At 37.5% G+C, this 17,259-nt stretch overlaps 1 protein-coding gene across 5 annotated transcripts in view; it reads left to right on the top strand.

The window, feature by feature from the left end:
• Window positions 1-17,259, top strand: part of STK32B (serine/threonine kinase 32B) — a 178,374-nt gene that overhangs the window by 147,971 nt on the left and 13,144 nt on the right. For 4 of the 5 annotated variants that reach the window (XM_040064468.2, XM_040064465.2, XM_040064463.2 and 1 more), the window contains exons 8-11: window positions 2,982-3,098; window positions 4,229-4,354; window positions 9,867-9,998; window positions 10,777-10,841. In XM_040064468.2, coding sequence (XP_039920402.1) covers window positions 2,982-3,098; window positions 4,229-4,354; window positions 9,867-9,998; window positions 10,777-10,841 — 440 coding nt within the window. The remainder of the gene's footprint in view (window positions 1-2,981; window positions 3,099-4,228; window positions 4,355-9,866; window positions 9,999-10,776; window positions 10,842-17,259) is intronic. The other variant, XM_040064467.2, reaches the window with a different exon arrangement.

Genomic DNA, 17,259 nt, shown 5'->3' with positions numbered 1-17,259 from the left:
AGAGCAGCTCCTGGCTACTGAGCAAGCCAGAAGATGGCTTGGCAGCCCACACCACTGCATAGACAAGGAAAAGGTGTATATTTCCTAAATTTTTCTAATCTAGAAAAGGCCTAAACTGACATGAGTGATGACAAAAGAAGTAGCAATGGCTTGAGGAAATGTGCTTAACCCGAGGTACGTTGCCATCTCAACAACTGCGAGCTCTGAAGTCCCATCTGCCAGAGCAGCAGATGGCCATGAAGGCACAGTTTGCACACAAGGCTGCGAGCTAAACCTGCAGGCACGCAGCCCCTGCTCCTCCAGGCTCCCACAGCTCTCTGTCCAGCTGAAAGGAATCAGCCCCACTGCCACCAAGAGCTCCACTTCCACCAAGAACGTGGGTGGGAGCTCGGAGCCACCAACCCTGGGCAAAGAGGAGGCTGTGGCACGGGGCAGAGCCACAGGACACACACAGGGCTTTCTGCAGCTGGAGCCTGGTGCGTGCTCCTACTGCTTGGGAATGGCAGGAGGCAAGAAAGGAAGGAGCATTAGAAATAAGAAACATCACAAATTTGATTTTCTGCCTCGGTGCTGTACATAGTGTATGATGCTGACAGCTTGAATTCAAGAGGTGATAAGTAAAAGAAAAATGAGTAAAAATTAGAGGTTTTTTTCATTGAGCTGAATTTTTGGTTTTATTTGCCTCTGCTGCTCAGGGTGCTCAAGGCATTCCTGCCATTCTCATCTCTAACTTCCCACTGCTGGGCAGCCAAAACCATGTTCTGCTTGAAATTACCTTGCAGATACAGGAGCATGTTGTGCCTAGTACAGAGATTTCTGCACCATTTTTTGGTTACCCACAATACAACTAACATTTCTCAATAAGCTCCTTATCCAGCTGCTGGTAAAAAAGCTAGCAAGAAAAAAGCAAATTCATACAGCTTTGCATCATCATCTATGTTTTCACAAAGTCCATGAAATTAAACTGTAGATAAACTGCATGATGCAAACCATGCCTTGTGTCAGTCTGTTCCTGAGATATAGACAGCTGCTAAAATGTTACAATTAATGTGTATACCATGAATTCTGTAGAGACAGTGAAGGAATGAATAGTAGGTGGGATTCCTGGATTCTGACTTTCACTGCAATGTGAACAATTAACAACAAACTTTGATGAAAAATCCTGAACAAAAGCAAACCAGATTTTTTTCTCTTTCCACAAAATAGAACTGAAGGGATAGGACCCTTGAGTGGATTGAATAGCTGAAAAACAGGGGAGATAGAGCTATGAGGGGCCTCAAAAGACCAAACTTATAATGGCCATTTATAGTTCGAATTAACTAATAAAAATATTCAAAATCTCTGCAAATCTCAAAAAATAAAGATTTTAGAATGCTAGTAAACTTGAAAATAATGCTAACTTTTGGGATTTTCCTGTCAGGAAAGAGGCATGGGCACAAACATCTTTAACAGGAAAACTTTTAATGTTTCATAATTTTTTAAAGTTGTTAATTTAAGAGTTAATTGCCATTTTCAACAGTTGGTGTACATTCTCCCTCTATGATTCTATTGATCACATTGTTATATCATATTAAGTCAACAGTAGTTTGCTTCTAGGTGACAGAAAGCCTGTAAAAGTTTCATTTTTAATAACTGTTTTATGGCAACATTACCACATGTAGGGAAAAGCATATGACAGAGTATTTCTAATGAAAATTTTGAACCCAATTCAGGAAAATTATGTATTTAAAGCAGACATTTAGATCCTGTTGAATTCATATGGACATGGTATAGCTAAATAATAATGGGCTAACTGAATATGAATCAAAGCAAAAAGACTTATACCCTCCTTGAATTTTTTTTTAGAACACCCCAGTGTTCTTGGTTTCATACATATGAAAGTTAAATATGTGGATGAATCTTCCCAGAATCAGAATATGCCCTGGATCTTTATGAAGAGTGACTCCAATTCCTTAAAAGATTGGATATCTGAAACCTACAAATATTCTTAAATTATAATCTCCTACCAGTACCTACTAGCAAAATTCAAAGGATGATTCAGTTCTTAGTCAAGGTAATGAGTGTCTGCCCTTTGCTGTTCAGGATATTGGATTAATAGGTAACTCTATGTTGTTTATGAATTATGATGCATTAATTTGCACACTGCTGCTAGGGTGGCATTTAGCTGCAGATCTCATATCACATATTTATCACCTGCTGGGTACAGCTTAATTCACAATCTACTCTGTCCTTGTTTACAAAAAGACATTTAGTATAATTATAAAAACTTGTTTCAAACATACAAATGTGTGCAAAGTATATAACAAGACTAGTAATTTATATGTAGTACTTTATTTCCAAATTCTGCATGTAATAAAAGATAAATCAGGGCAGACTTTGTGAACAAAGCACTGCAAAGACCAGAGCTTTTCTTCATCTATAGAAGAATTTAGGCACTGCAAACACATGACAGCAGATCCATGTAGTGTGTTAATTTCAGATTTTAAAAAAAGGAGAAGGATTGGGAGTTGGATTTTTTTAAAATTCTTTTTTTACTGTTATTCTAATACAGACTTTTCTAAGCATTTTTTATTTTCTTTATCTACTACTCAGTAAGATTAGGATGACAAAGCTCCTTTCAGCCACCCCTTTTTGATTTTGTCAGTTTAGGTCACAAGACCTGATCACTACTATTACAAGCCAAAAATAGTAAACATTTCACATAGAATGTCCCAGGAAAAAAATTATTTATTCAACTCATTTGAACTGTTACTTCCTTTCATGAGAGAAAAAAATTGCAGAGGAAATGCATCTATGAGTAATTATATTCATTACAACCAAAGAAAAGCACACACACAAAGGATTAGGCTCAAAATTGTTATAAGATGTTTTCATGGGTTTGATATTTACAAGATAAACTATACTAAGCTCAGGAAAATGTAAATAGTCTGCACTCTGTTATCCACTCTTGCTGACTTGATATTTATTCAACTTTATCCCAGAGGCCCTATGAAATTCATTCTGCCACCCCCATTGATGAGATACTCAACATGTTCAAGATCGAGAGAGTTCACTACTCATCCACATGGTGCAAGGGCATGATAGCACTACTGAAAAAGGTGAGAAAGCACAAATACCTTCTGTCCTCTGTTCTCTCCTCTTCAAGAAGCCTCTCCAACACTGGAACAGGCATCAGAGAAACACACACATTATGTGATCAACATTTCAAGGATAAGAGAACAGAGCTTATTTCTAGGCTGTTCTGAATGTGAATGGTGTGGTATTTTCTCTTCAGAAGGTGCAGTATTCTTAGGCTTAGATTTGGGCTTTTCACGGTTTCAAAGAAGTAAAAATTTAGTATTTCTTTTATTTTAAAGCTGATTCACTAGTGACAGTAAAAATTTGGGGATCAGTAATTCCTCGTCTGTTCCCTGGCCCCATTTCCCCCATCTATGGGTGTGCAAGTGGGACAGGGAAGGAGGGGCTGCTCTGCCCTCTGAATTTCTGCTGCAGTTTCTAGACAGAGAGACTAGAAATTAAAATGGCTGTATCTCTTCCTGTCCCATGTTGCTGTAGTTGCAACAACAAAAGTTGAGCCACTTTGCTGTAAACATTACTAAGCTACAAGGCAGGGCTCTTTCTGGATGCATCCAACCCTAAAAATTGGTTTCTTTCTGAAATCCCATTTTTTTTGTTTGCTTTAATTGTCTTGCCACACTACAAAGATAATCTGTCTCTTTTAGGTATTTCAGTTCACCGATATTGCTACTTGAACAGGAAATATTTGTGAATGTCTGAATAAAATAATAAAAAAGTACATGCCTTTTGCAGCAATTAGCAATCTAGTTTTGAATAGAGCAGTGAGGTGGGTAATTTTAACTACTGCCAGGATGCTCAGTGTAACTGTATCTTCCAAAAAATTAAAGAGAAAATACAAATTGTTGGATGGCATTGATCTGTGATATTTCATTTTGCGTGGGCTCTTGTGTATTTGTAAGCAGACTTTTGTTGCTCATATATTTATACACTTCATGCCTGCAACAGCCATCTGGTGACAATTAAAATGTACTCATATCCTATGAGTTATTACTTTTAATTTTTTTTTTTATTGGGACTTCTAGCATCTGTTAGAGGATTCCCTAGCCATTTTCTTACTTAAAAATATATATCATACAATTTATATGTGTGATACATTTTCTCTTCTATATGGCATCCAGTCCCTTAGAAAATGCCTTGTGCTTGATCACAGCTCCTCACTAAGGACCCAGAGTGCCGCCTTTCAAGGCTTGCAGACATCCAAAACTCTCCATACCTAGCTGATGTCAACTGGGATGCTGTTCTAGAGAAAGCTGTGACCCCAGGCTTTGTTCCTAACGTAAGTCAATATTCCAGGTGAATAGTGTTTGTAAATTCAGATTTAATGATCACTGCCGTTTTACTTGTTTATGCTTTGTATTTATTGCTCTTCAGTGATTTACTTTGGATTCCACCTTCATTTACTCAGTCACAGCTAGGGGAAAATTCCCATTTCAATAGATCACAACAAAAACTAATTAACCTTGGTTCACTTTTCGGTCCTTTTAAAATAAAAGAAAACTTTTTACAGACTTTGCATTTCATCTGTTAGACCAAATGATTGTCAGAGTTAACTCTGATATGAAGAATACTAAGAAGACTGTTGTGGCTGTGAAAGTTAGACATTTGAATAACATTTGAAAAACTTTTTAGCATCCTAGTATTCTGTTACTTTTTCACTTAAAAAAAAGTGTTCCAATACGCTGACATATTTCCTTTGTGCTGGTTTCTTAAAACATTCCAATTCTGTGAGGAAATCTGGTGGTTTTGTTTTTACTATATAGTCCCATTTTATTGGTATTTTCTGTATATTTCCTTTTTGATAATTTTCAAGTCAAATGTGTTTGAGGGCCATGAATAAAAAGCAATGGCTGTGGTGCCAATATGCTGCTTCACTTTTTTCAGTCATGTTGCATTATAATCCAAAGAACATATTTGTAACATACCAAGGTTTGTTTCTGGGGTTTTTTTAATGCAACTGTAAATAAAGATGAGGAAAGTGAAATAGGTAGACCCTGACTTCATCCAGATGCACATTAGAGTTCATGATAAATATGATGAGGACAGGATCCAACCCTTCAGAAGCTGAAGGTGAGAGAGCATTGCCTAATGGAGTAAAGGTAGCCAGGTGTGTTGCCAAGACACTGCTCTCTGTGTTTGTTAGGCTTCTTGGCAGCTGACCAGAGCCTCTCTGGGAGCAACATCCTGCAGGAGAAAAAAGCCGTGGGTGGGAAAGCAGGGTCTCCCTCAGGAACTGGGAAAAAGGCCAGGTAACAAGCACAACAAGAGAAGGGAAAGACAGGCCCCCTCTTACAGGCACTCCAAAGCAATGTTCACCTGTGGGGAGATTCCTGTCTTTCACTAAGTAGCTCAATCCTAATGCAAGAGAAAAGTTGGAGTGGTGAACGTCATATCTACCAGGCCATCTCTACTACTCTTTCACTCTTGCTTGATGTCCATGCAGCTGGAATAATTGCTGTGCCATGCCAGGATCCTCCCCTACACTATTTCAGGTTGCTTTCCTAAGCAAAGCAATGCAGAACAAAGCTGCTTCTTGGCTTGGTAGACTCCATTCTTCTGGTGTGTGGATCTACGAGATAAGAGGAGACTGACTTTCCTCTTTTCCTTTTTTCAAGTTAAAGCTGCCCTCTGAGGTATCAGAGGTGTGAACTTGCTTCTCAGGCAAAACTCAACCAATTATTTATACTTCCAGCTAAAAGTTTAATCCACATTTGTCAGCATGGGGAAAAGTTCACAACACAGTATTTTATAAGTGAGACCCAGTTCCCCACACCCAAAGATAAAACATACGTGCAGTTCCAAGAGTCTCAGACTCAGTAAAGACAGCATTTCTTTTCACATTTGGATTCTCCTTATTTGTGTTTTATTAGTGTTTAAAATGTTTCATTTATCTATCCAGATTAATCTGAAAGTCCCATTAACAAGCTCTAGCATATTCTTCTGAGAAGAGTCTGATATTGCAGGGTTTGTTCCTCCTGGTCAGTCAAGTGTGTCAGGAAAAACAGTGAAGTGAGAACCAAAGTGCCTTTTCTATCCCAACACTTATTTTCATAGAAAATTTGCTGTTTCATGAGACCAAATTTGGTCACACATTTTCCAGGAGCTTTCTCTTTGTAGCATCAACAAAACTTTCACTGATTAATTGGGGTCAGAAAACAAAATATTTCTTGTTTTTCAGCCTTTGGTGGGGAGGTGTATTGGGGCCCTGTGACCTGCAGAGTGTTTTGAAACCAGAGAGTTTTATAAATTTCGGCATCTTTCCATGATTGTCAGGAGTTTGTCTGCCTTCTACAGCTAGGAGAGCACACAGGAGGCCCAGGGGAGCAATGTCCCATGGCTTAATGTCTCCTTTATAGTTTGATTCCATAAACATTGTTCTTACTTAACCAGCACATGTGTTTCTTTATGGCTTTGTTAGTGTTTTAATTTTCAACTTGGAGTCATCAATTGTTGTAAAGTTTTTTTTAAAAATATAATTTGCTTTTATTTTTAAAGCTTCAGAATTAAAGTAAAATATTTTTAAGTACTTAATCAAATCTAAAAACTATGGATGCTCAAGGAAGGAACTGATATTGATGAAACCTAAGGATTTATTTATTTATTAATAAATATAAATAAGCTGTAAAATGCCAGTAATGAAAAACAAATATATTCTACTAAAGCTGGTTGGATAATATGCAGGAAAAGACATCAGATGTTTAAATTTTATGCTCTGACTATACAGAATTTGCTAGGAATAAAAATGATGGAGTGATCTCTAAACCAAATTGTTTTGTTGTAGGATACCACAGATTATACAAGTAGTTTCTGATGTGATTTCACTGCTTAGTGTTTTCACGATCCGCTCATACAAGCGGGGGTCATGATGGTTCGTTTACTGATCTCAGAGTGCAAAACACAACACAGAGGGGATTTCAGCATTAAAACAAATGCACTCTTTATTGATTGACCATAGCAAATGCGATAGAGGGATTAAGAGTGAGAGAAAGGGATAGAGAAAGAGATAGAGGAAAGGGGGGATATAGCTACCAAACGTGGAGACGGAGTCCTCGTGGTCCGGTCGATGGGTCCGCCTGTCACGTCAGGGAGAGTCTCTCTCTCAATCTCTGGTTAACTCAGGGGTTTTTGTTATGGTCCTCAATCACGGTGGGGGGAACAGGTAAATGTATTGAAGCTCCTGAGGGGGAACAGGTAGTTTATGTCCTTAGCAGTAAGCGAGAGCCATTGTCTTCTTGGTCTGACCATCATGCCTCCAGGCAAACATCTCGCTTTGGTTGAGTCAGCCCCAGCCCCCTATATCGGGGTTGTCGGGGTCTGATGTCTCAGTCCTTGAGAGGGGCTTCATACAGGGGTCTCAGTCTCAGTCCTTGGAAGGGGGTTTTGATCTCTGTCTGTCATGGTGGTTGCGAAGCAGGTGAAGGATTTTCCATGAGGGACCCCCAAAGTTACCCCAGAAAGTTCCCTTGGCCAAGAGGTGGGGAAAATTCATAGGCTATTGTCATGAAGCAGGGACCGTGAAGCAGGTGTAATCTTCAGGTACAGAACTACCATTACACTGCTCAAAGCCCGTGTACTGTGGCGTGGTGACACAGGAAAATGCGCCTACAGACCACTGGCAGGCATCCACCTCGAGCAGACCAAAACTGCAGCGGGGTCCTCGGGGTCCTTGTGACGATCGTGAGGCAAATGAGGGGAACTTCAGACAGACTCTTACAAGTGTCTATGGTTATTAAAATATCTGTCATTTATGTATGACTTATTTTAGTACTTCCACCTTGACAGTGACAATGGTGTGATTGAACTCTCAGAAGTCCCAGAGGAAAATAGTTGTTTTTAACATCTTCCACTACACAATTCAAATAGTTTGCAAATTTTTTTATTAAGGACTTCTTGGTATTACAAAGAATCTTAAAATTTGCTTCAAGCATCAAAAATTAACAGTTTTTTATGGAGAACCCAAAATATTTAAGTAATGTGTGTAATGGGAAAGGAAAACCTTAACTGAAGTGGATAGAATGAAAACAAACAAAAAAAAAAGGAATAATAGATTAGAATGAAGCACCTGATTGGGAAAAGCCAGCAAGGGCTCACCAAGGACTAATGGTACTTTTCAAATTTTATCATATTCAGTGACAAAGTAACCTGCTCGGTTGATATGGGGCAAGCGGTTCTTATTGTTTACCTGGATTTCTCTAAGGCTTTTGATACAGCTTCCCACAGCCTCCTTTTTGAGATATTTATGTGTTATGTTATAGAAAAGTGAGCCATGTAATGGGTGGGGAGCTGGCTGATGGGTTGCACCCAGGGGGAGGTGGAAAACAGCTCCTTCTCAAGCTGGTACTCTGTCACAAGTGGAGTTCCCCAGGGATCCAACACTGCTTAATTCCTTAACAAGGGACATGGAGGATGGGATCAAGTGTACCCCGAGGAAGTCCACTGATGATACCAACTGAGTGGGGAAGTGGACACTTTGGGAGAACTATCCTACAGGAAGACCTTTGTAGGAGTGGGATAACAAGAACCTTTTGAAGTTCAACGAGTGGAAGGTCTTAAATCTGGGAAAATATAGTCCAGGGGTGTAGCACAGGGTGGGATCTACCCAGCTGAGGAACAGCTCCAGCAACTCTGGGGGTCCAGGTTGGCAGCAAGCTCAGTGTGAGTGACCAGGGTGTTGCAATGGCAAAGAAAGCCAATGGGATGTTGAGTTGCATCAACAAATGCATCACCAGCAGAGATAAAGAAGTCACTGCCCCACTCTGCTCAGCACTTGCCGGTTGACACCTGGAATACTGTGTTCAGTTTTGGTCCCCACTACACAAAAAAGATGTGGACAGGCTGGAGAGGATCCAGAGAAGGGTCACAGAGATCAAAGGCATGGGAAATAGGCCAGAAGAGGAAAGGCTGAGAGACCTGGACATGTAGAGCCTTGAGAAAAGCAGGACCAGGGAAGATCTTACCACCATGTCCCACTACTTAAAAGTTAGCTACAAAGATGGAGACTCCCTTTTTACAGGGAATCAGATGTAAACGACAATGGGTATTGGGTTCAATTTACTGCTGGGAAGATTCCAGCTGGATACAAGAGCAAAATTTTTCACAACAATCAGCCATTCCAATAATCTGCCCATGAAAATGGATGATTCCCTAAAACTGGACTCTTTTAAGATTCAGCTGGGCAGGTTGCTGGGCCATCTTGTCCTGGCTGGGGATGGTGGTTTTGCCCAGAATAGTTTGACCAGATGATCCTTGAAATCCTTCCCAGCCTGGGATTCTATAATACTGTGAACCCTTTTTAATATAAATGCTGCTAACATAAACAGGCCTGCTCCTTCCTCTGTTCTCATGGACAGCATCTAAGTAAATGAATCCACTGCAACACTTCAGAAAATCATATTTCAGCAAGGTCGTAGAGGTGCTCCCCATCTCTTCTGCACTATTACTGGTGTAATTTATGCTCTACAGCACTAACTGATATTCTGATGAAGACCCTGGGCCAGATTAATCTCTCCCACCGGGGTAATATAACTTCAGTCACTCTAGGAATCTATCTGTTTATCATTAGGAAGAGGATCTAACTCTTTATAATTGCTTTATGATAACTATGATAATATGATTATTATCTTATCTCCTTATTTAAACTTTGAGCATCACTCCAGGCCTAAAAAGACAGTTTTCATTTTACAGATGTGATTGAGGAGCTGGTTCATTATTACTTCTGTTAACACTTGCCAAGCAAATTAAAAAAACCACAATGATACTTCAAAGAGTAACTTTGAATCCTTTTGTACCAGAAAGGAAGACTGAACTGTGATCCCACTTTTGAACTTGAAGAAATGATTTTAGAGTCCAAGCCTCTCCATAAAAAGAAAAAGCGACTTGCCAAAAACAAATCCAAAGACAGAGCTAAGGAAACCTGCCCACTGGTAAGATGGGGACTGTGACTGCAGTCAGTGGCATTTTGTTTACCCTCTAATAGGCAAACTCAGTTCAGTTCAGTTTTATCACCTCTGAAAATAGACTCAACTTCTCTGTCATTTTAGACATTGTGTAAATGTACAAAATAAATTCATCTCCAAAGCAAGATGAAAAGCAACCATTTATATGTCAAATAGTAACAACATATTTAAGCTATAATAAATTTTAAGATGATCACAGATGCTCATTTAAAGTATGAAAAAGTGTTGTTACTTGTGAAAAACACTTCCCACACATGGACAAATAGTTACAAAGTGTATTTTTTCGCCACTACTACCAAAAATGAAAAGTATGCAGTGAAATGGCTTGTTATTTATAAAGACATTAAAGCTGTCTCTTCCACTCTTGACTAATGTGTCCCGTGGAGAAAGATGCATTGTATGAAAAGTCAAGAGTACCAAGAAGATTAATAATAATTTCCAGACTTGAATTATCATTCCAGTGAGGTTTTATAAATTATGTTGCTATTCCTAATGATTTTGAATGTTCATGCAAGCTGTTCTTACTAGAGCTATCAGATGTAAAAATCGTCAGGAATTCTTTGTGGGGAACTTCTTCCAAAAGAATAAGATTGATTGTGCTATCACAGCCCAATTTAATGAGTCTTCAAAATGCCTCTTGATAACATTCATTCATAAGCCTTTTTGTTCAGTGTTGTTTGTGTTGTGATTTTTGTGTATGATTTTTCATCTTTTTTAATCAACCTATTCATGCTGTTTTTTAAAGAACGTACACCTGCAGCAGTGCTTGGAAACCGTTAGGAAAGAATTCATCATATTCAACAGAGAGAAGTAAGTGCATTTCTTAATGCCTCTTTAGCATTCAGTACTAAAATTAAATTGAGAACTATTTTTTTCACACAGTGTAAGGGGAGGTGATTAATGATCACAGCAGCAGAGCCTAAAAGACTGAATTTCCACTGATTTCTTCCTCCTATAGTCTCTGATGTGATGATTTTGTAGTTCTTGCATCTTTGCAAGCAAGCAGAAGACCTTGTTATGAAAGTATATTAAAAATATAAGGTAAATGTTACTGAAACTCCCCAGAGAAACTGTCAGTAATTAAGCAGAGGAATACAATGAAAGGTACTGCTTTTTCACAACTCAAACAAAACCAAGGGAAGTCATAACTCATGAAATTTTAATAATATGAACTGCACTATTCTGACTTGGAAAAACTGTTCATACTTCCCCACTGTTAAAAAAAAAAAAAAAAAAAAAAAAAAAAAGAAAGTTATTCCAACATTAACTATTACACATACACCAGACACGAAGCAAGAATTTCTAATCTAAGGTTCAGTCAGGGTTGACAGAAGTGCAAGACTGATTCCTAAAGAGACCAATAATCTTCCTGGTTCAATTAATGCCCTGCATTTCTCATAATTTACTGCCTCTGACTTGCAGTCATTATGGACCTGCTTGTATTAGCAGACACAACTCATAACAATAGACTTGTTTGTGTCTTTGGTCCAACTATTGCACCTCATTCAAGTGTATTTCATGTTTTTATTTGACCTAATTACATATGCAAGCCCTTCTAATAGAGTTGTGAGATGTTAAAAAGTAATTAAAAAGTTGTGACTATTTTACTTAATGCATACCATGCAGATAATTACTGTGTTTGTAATTAAAACTGAGAAAAGAACTGTCAGCTTTGCATGGTTCGCACAATAGCACAAAGAAAAATATGCCATGATCTACCCTTCTTGCTGTTACAATCTGTGGGACATTTCTATGACTGATACTGTCAGAAACGACAAGATCTTAGAAAGAAAAGGAAGGTCCAGCAGATTCTTCATGTTATTTTGCACGATCTCTAGCACAAGAAAGCCACTGGTTTCTGTAAAAGCCATAAATAAAGAAGAGAAGCCAGACCAAGTCAGCCCATAGAAGATTTTAAGAAACATCTTCATGGATTCTCTGAATCAGCTGAACTAGTGAAGGCTTGAACTTTGTAGATTAACCCACAAAAATCAAAATTATTAAGATCATAATAACAAGATTAGAACAGCATTACATTGATTAATCAATTTAATGAGTTTCCTAGAGGCTGTTCATAGAAGTAATTAATTTCCAGCTATTAGTCTCCCACTTACTCTAGGAGTCATATATGAAGCATATCCAATATGAAGCAATTTTTGGAAGTTAGAACACCAGATTTTGCAAGACACTCAAAATCTCAGTGGTGTGTTCACTACCTTGAACAATTTCTCTTGTCATGATTTTACTGTATTAGTCTTAAATCTTTTTATGCATAGGATTTTTTGTTTGTTTGTTTCATGTTGTGCAACTACAAGCTATAAAAAACACTGAGAGGCTGCTGAGAGATCAAGAAGTTTAAATGGAGTACAAGTAGAATGGAAGCAAAAGGTAAACCACATGCACTTCAATCAGAAAAGCATGTGTTTTGGCCCATTGCTTGATTGGCTTTGATAAGGTTAAGGAAGAATATTTAGTATAGACCTATGAAATATCCTACATTGCCTAAAGTCATATCACAACCATTTCTCTTTTGAATTACATCATAGCTTAAGAAACACATGGAGAGACTTCTGTAATATTTTTCATAGAGAAAAAAAAAATTAAGAAGGGAGGAAGCAGATGTCAAATGTTTGAAGTGCAAAGTGAATTAAAGTTAATGAGTACAAAATAGATGCCATCATACCAGAAGAAGCTACACAGTATACAACAGAGGAACTCAGGGTGGGTTTCCTTAGATCTTCTGTGCTCTCAGGACTGGATGTAGAGGCTGAGGCTGTGGATTTCCAAAGACACATGGCTCATCACGTTCTTAGGAACAGCTACAGATGCTGAAAGACGTGAACCTTTTTTCCTATGAATATAATACCTATTAAAATGTGATTGTATCATTAGGTTAGGTGTCAATACCAAAGAGATTCTTCTATATTCAACTAGAATACATAGAAGAATTTAGGCACTGCAAACATATGACAGCAGATCCATGTAGTGTGTTAATTTCAGATTTTAAAAAAATAAAAGGAGAAGGACTGGGATTTGGAGTCTTCTTTTTTTACTGTGATTCTAACACAGACTTTTGTAAACATTTTTTTTTAGTTTCTTTATCTACTACTCAGTAAAATTAGGATGACAAAGCTCCTTTAAGCCATATAGATTAATGACTTTTAACCAGTCTCAGATTAATGCAGCCAGAGGTTTTGATATTCTTCCATATTCCTCTACAGAGTAACTGTTGAAACTATCTGTGTTCTATACAGCAGAAAAAATCAACCCTTTATTGTCTCTTGAGTCTTTTGCTCAGTTTACTTCAGTGTGGCAGAACACTACATAAAACCTAATAAAGGGTGGAAAAAAAATAGCATGTCTTTCAAGGGAAAAAATGAGACTGCCCAAATTACAAGGAATCAAAGAAAAAAAAACCCAGATGCTTCTAACTGAGCAACATAAAATCAGGTATTAATATGTAGTTAATTTTTTGGTGTTAACCATCCCAGTTCTCTAACATCTTGTAATCCAATACTTGTAAAATATCTCCTACGAAAAATAAAATCTTATCTCTTTGAATGCCTTGCTGGTATGCTGTGCCTCTTTTCCACTGTGTGTCTTTCATCCTGCAACAGACACTGCAAATCTTGCAATGTGTCATGCTTGCTTTCCCCTCAAGAAGCTCAGGAGACTATCAGAAACTCAGATTACAGGCAAGAGGAGCAGGAGCAGGTAGAGAAAATGCTCACTATGCTAAAAAGAATTTAAACATAGTGGAAAAGACTGAAGTATGTTAAAAGTTTCAGTTAATGACGACAAAGACAGAATGTGCACTTTTTTTTTTTTTATTCTATTGCTTTCTGTATTGAAGTATTTGGAAGAATAAACTGGTATTTGGAAGAATGTTTTAAGCAAGGGCTTCATGGACAAAGACATGAAGTTAATGATAGTCAGCAGTGGGTAAAAAAGTTAGATTTGTATTCCTTACACAATCCTGATCAGAGGGCATCTTCTGTTGAATATTTCAGTGGATGTGAGCTACATGTATGTGTGTGTGTGTGTGTGTGTGTGTGTGTATGTGTGTGTGTCTTTTGATACAACATGGGGCAATGGCGTCTGTTCACGGTAACATTATCTTCCAGTACCTTCAACAGAGGGGCACACACTGCCCTGATCCAAAATAAAATTACATAGGAAAATCCTTTTGCAGGGTTTGTTTTCTATTCTTAAACGTGTCAGTGTAGTCTCTTAGTTTTGAACCCGTAAACTAAATAAACTCTAATATACAAATGGTCCACACACTGATTAACTTGAAAATATTACCTGAAGTAAGTTTCAGGGATCTGTTTAGCTTCTTTTCATGGCAAAATAATTTTTTGTTTTAATTCCATTTCTGTATATAGATATTTTATTATATCCAGAAATGCAGCACCAAACATTTTGCGGTATCTATATTCCCATAGACTTGCCAGCAATTTTTCAAGAATTTGATATCATTTAGAGGCTGTAGGCTGCATTTTCAAGTTTTCCTTTTTTAATTTTGTGTGTGTGTTGGTGGTGGAGGAGATTGTACAGATAAAGCCACACTGTTTGCTTGTAGCTCTATTAAAAAGCTGAGTGCAGATTATTTTGCTCTTTTTGTGCTGTTATTACAAAACAGATCTTCACAACTACATCTCTTTATGAATATATAAAACCTGAAATGACTTAACCAAAATTATCAGCCTGTTAAAGAAAACAAAATCAAACATCCACATTTTACTGAGTAAAATATGTATTTCATACATCCAATGTACATGAAAGTGGATTAGAATTCTGCAAAACTATTTCAACAAATGCAATGAACAGATTAGGAAAATGTCCTTTTTAATTTAATATTTTTTTAAATTCCAGTAATATTTTTAATAATTCCAGCAAAAACTTTTAAAATATTACTAGTGATTTTGAATTTGGTGGGTTTTTTTACTAAATACTAATATGCTGAAATAGCATTGTTATGATATTCAGCTCTCTTGTCCCCACTGATCTGAACAGACTTTTCTCTGCCCTAAACTACTAGTACACCTTATTCCTCTTCTCAATATTTGTCCAATGCTAGTACACTAAAAATTCTGTGGCAAATTGAAGACATTACTCTATCTTTTCCTGCCATCATTCCTACCATTTGAGCATATCTAGTTCTCTTATAAATGATCCTGAACATCTTGAGGTGAACAGACAGCTCTCTGTTCCCAGAATAAACACCAAAACTTGGGGGAGCATATCTTAGCATATTAAGATGCTTAAAACCCTGTTGTCTGATTTTTTCTATATCGTAGGTTGAAAATCTTACTTAATATTCTCTGCATTTTTTAATAAAATCAAATTTATTATCTCTCTCATTTTAGTTCTTTTTCTTTCCTTTTAATTGTCTTTTCAAATTCAAATCCAAAGTCCCTGAGTATTCTCTTTCATTTTAGTTTTATTGAATTTGAATATTCATAATGATTTGCAGTGTACTCCATTGAAAGTATTTTTCTTAATGCGGATTTTATGTCAGTGTCTCTGGAGATATTTATCATAATCCCTCTAATATTGGAATGGTTTTTTGGATGCGACTGCAGTCCTTTGCTTGCCCCTTCTGCTGACCTTAATTCAGTTCAAATCCATTTCCTTCTGAGCATTTCTAGTGGTTGCACTGCTCTTCATTGAACCTTTCTTCTTTATAATGAATATGTCTGCTTTTGAAGATTGCTCTTGCAATTGGAAAGATGCTTTTCTGAATGTGATTGAACCTGGTTTGCTTTTGGGCAGTAATAACTATTGCTTGCACACACAAGCCCTTTCACTTCTGCCTCTGATTCCTGCTCATTATTGCTGGTTTAGAATTACCAATCCAAATGTCACTGTCTTCTTAGTGAGCCAAGCCACCCCGAAGTTTGAGTACAGCAGGTCCAAACTGGTAATTTTGCTATAGGTATACCTTCAAATTCACTTTTTTGGAGAAGGAATGGCCATACAAATGCCATTGTTTCAACGGTGTGTTCCCCGCACAGTTTCATGGAGGGGAAAAAAAAACAAACCACAAAGAGTACTGGAACCTCAGTTTAAAACTCTTCCAGGAAAAATGGTCAAAGTTTTTTCAAACAAGTAATGATATTATAATGGCTACACTTCATCCAACTTTGGGAATAAAAGTTGCATGGGGATGCATATATCAGCACATTCTCCACATTGAAATGTGGTCCTGGAAGGATCTGGATAACAGATGCAGATCCTCAGCACTGGAGGCCAGAAATTAGTTTCCATTCACACAAAATACAAATAAAACTCATAAAAACTAATTAGAAGTTAATTCGCAGGCAGAGGAAAGAGGAGTCTTCATTTGTACATCTCAGACTTTGGAGGGGAAGTGCAACTGTGTAATTCTGAGTACCAAATAATTTATTTTTTTAAGCAGGTTACATGGGACAAATCATACTTGTGATAAAGGCTGCATAATAGGTCATGACTCTTCCATTGCCATAGGGAATTACCTCCATGAGGTAATTACCTTTATCATCCTTTATGCCCCACACTAACATAAATTTTCACTCATTATGAGTCTCCATAAACTAAGAATGTGTCATGCAGAGTGAACTCCTTGTCCTGTTTTAAGCAATCTGTGGGCAGTTGCTGAAGAAATGCAGACACAAGCCAGTAATGAGATAACGTTGTTACTGCCAGTCACTCTGATGTCTGTGTATCTGTTGAATACATTCATAGATGAGGTGGAAAGGAAGGTGAATGGTGAGGTCACAAAGTCCACTTAGGATTCCGGAGTAGTCACAACTAAATCTGACTGCATAGAGCTGCAGTAGATAGTGATAGCCATGGTTCTGAGTTGCAGGGTAAGAAAGTGACTGCTCAAAATCAGTACTGATAAATCCAAATACAATCAGAAGAAGAAAATCTAAATTTTACCTTTAGGATAACAGACTCAAAATTAGCTTCAGTTATGAAGGAGAGAGTTTGAAAAGACTCTGTGGAGAGCACAATGCTTAGTGGAAGACTAAAATGTATTGATATGTTCCTGTAAAAAACAGCTGAAGATAAATGTATGTTCATATACATACACCTGCCTCTTCCATTCCGTGTACAGCTCTGCTTCCTTATCTCAAAAAAGGTTAAAATGTATTTAGAAAGGTTTCAAGAAAAACAGGATTGACCAAGGGTGACATGGGTCATGTAGAAGTGTTTAACAGACTTTTGAACTAATTTAAACTCA

This window comes from Hirundo rustica, chromosome 5 (genome assembly GCF_015227805.2).
Source record: "Hirundo rustica isolate bHirRus1 chromosome 5, bHirRus1.pri.v3, whole genome shotgun sequence".
Classification (NCBI taxonomy): Eukaryota; Metazoa; Chordata; class Aves; order Passeriformes; family Hirundinidae; genus Hirundo; species Hirundo rustica.
Note: the sequence above shows the minus strand (reverse complement) of the source record. Positions and strands in the feature narration are given on the sequence as shown.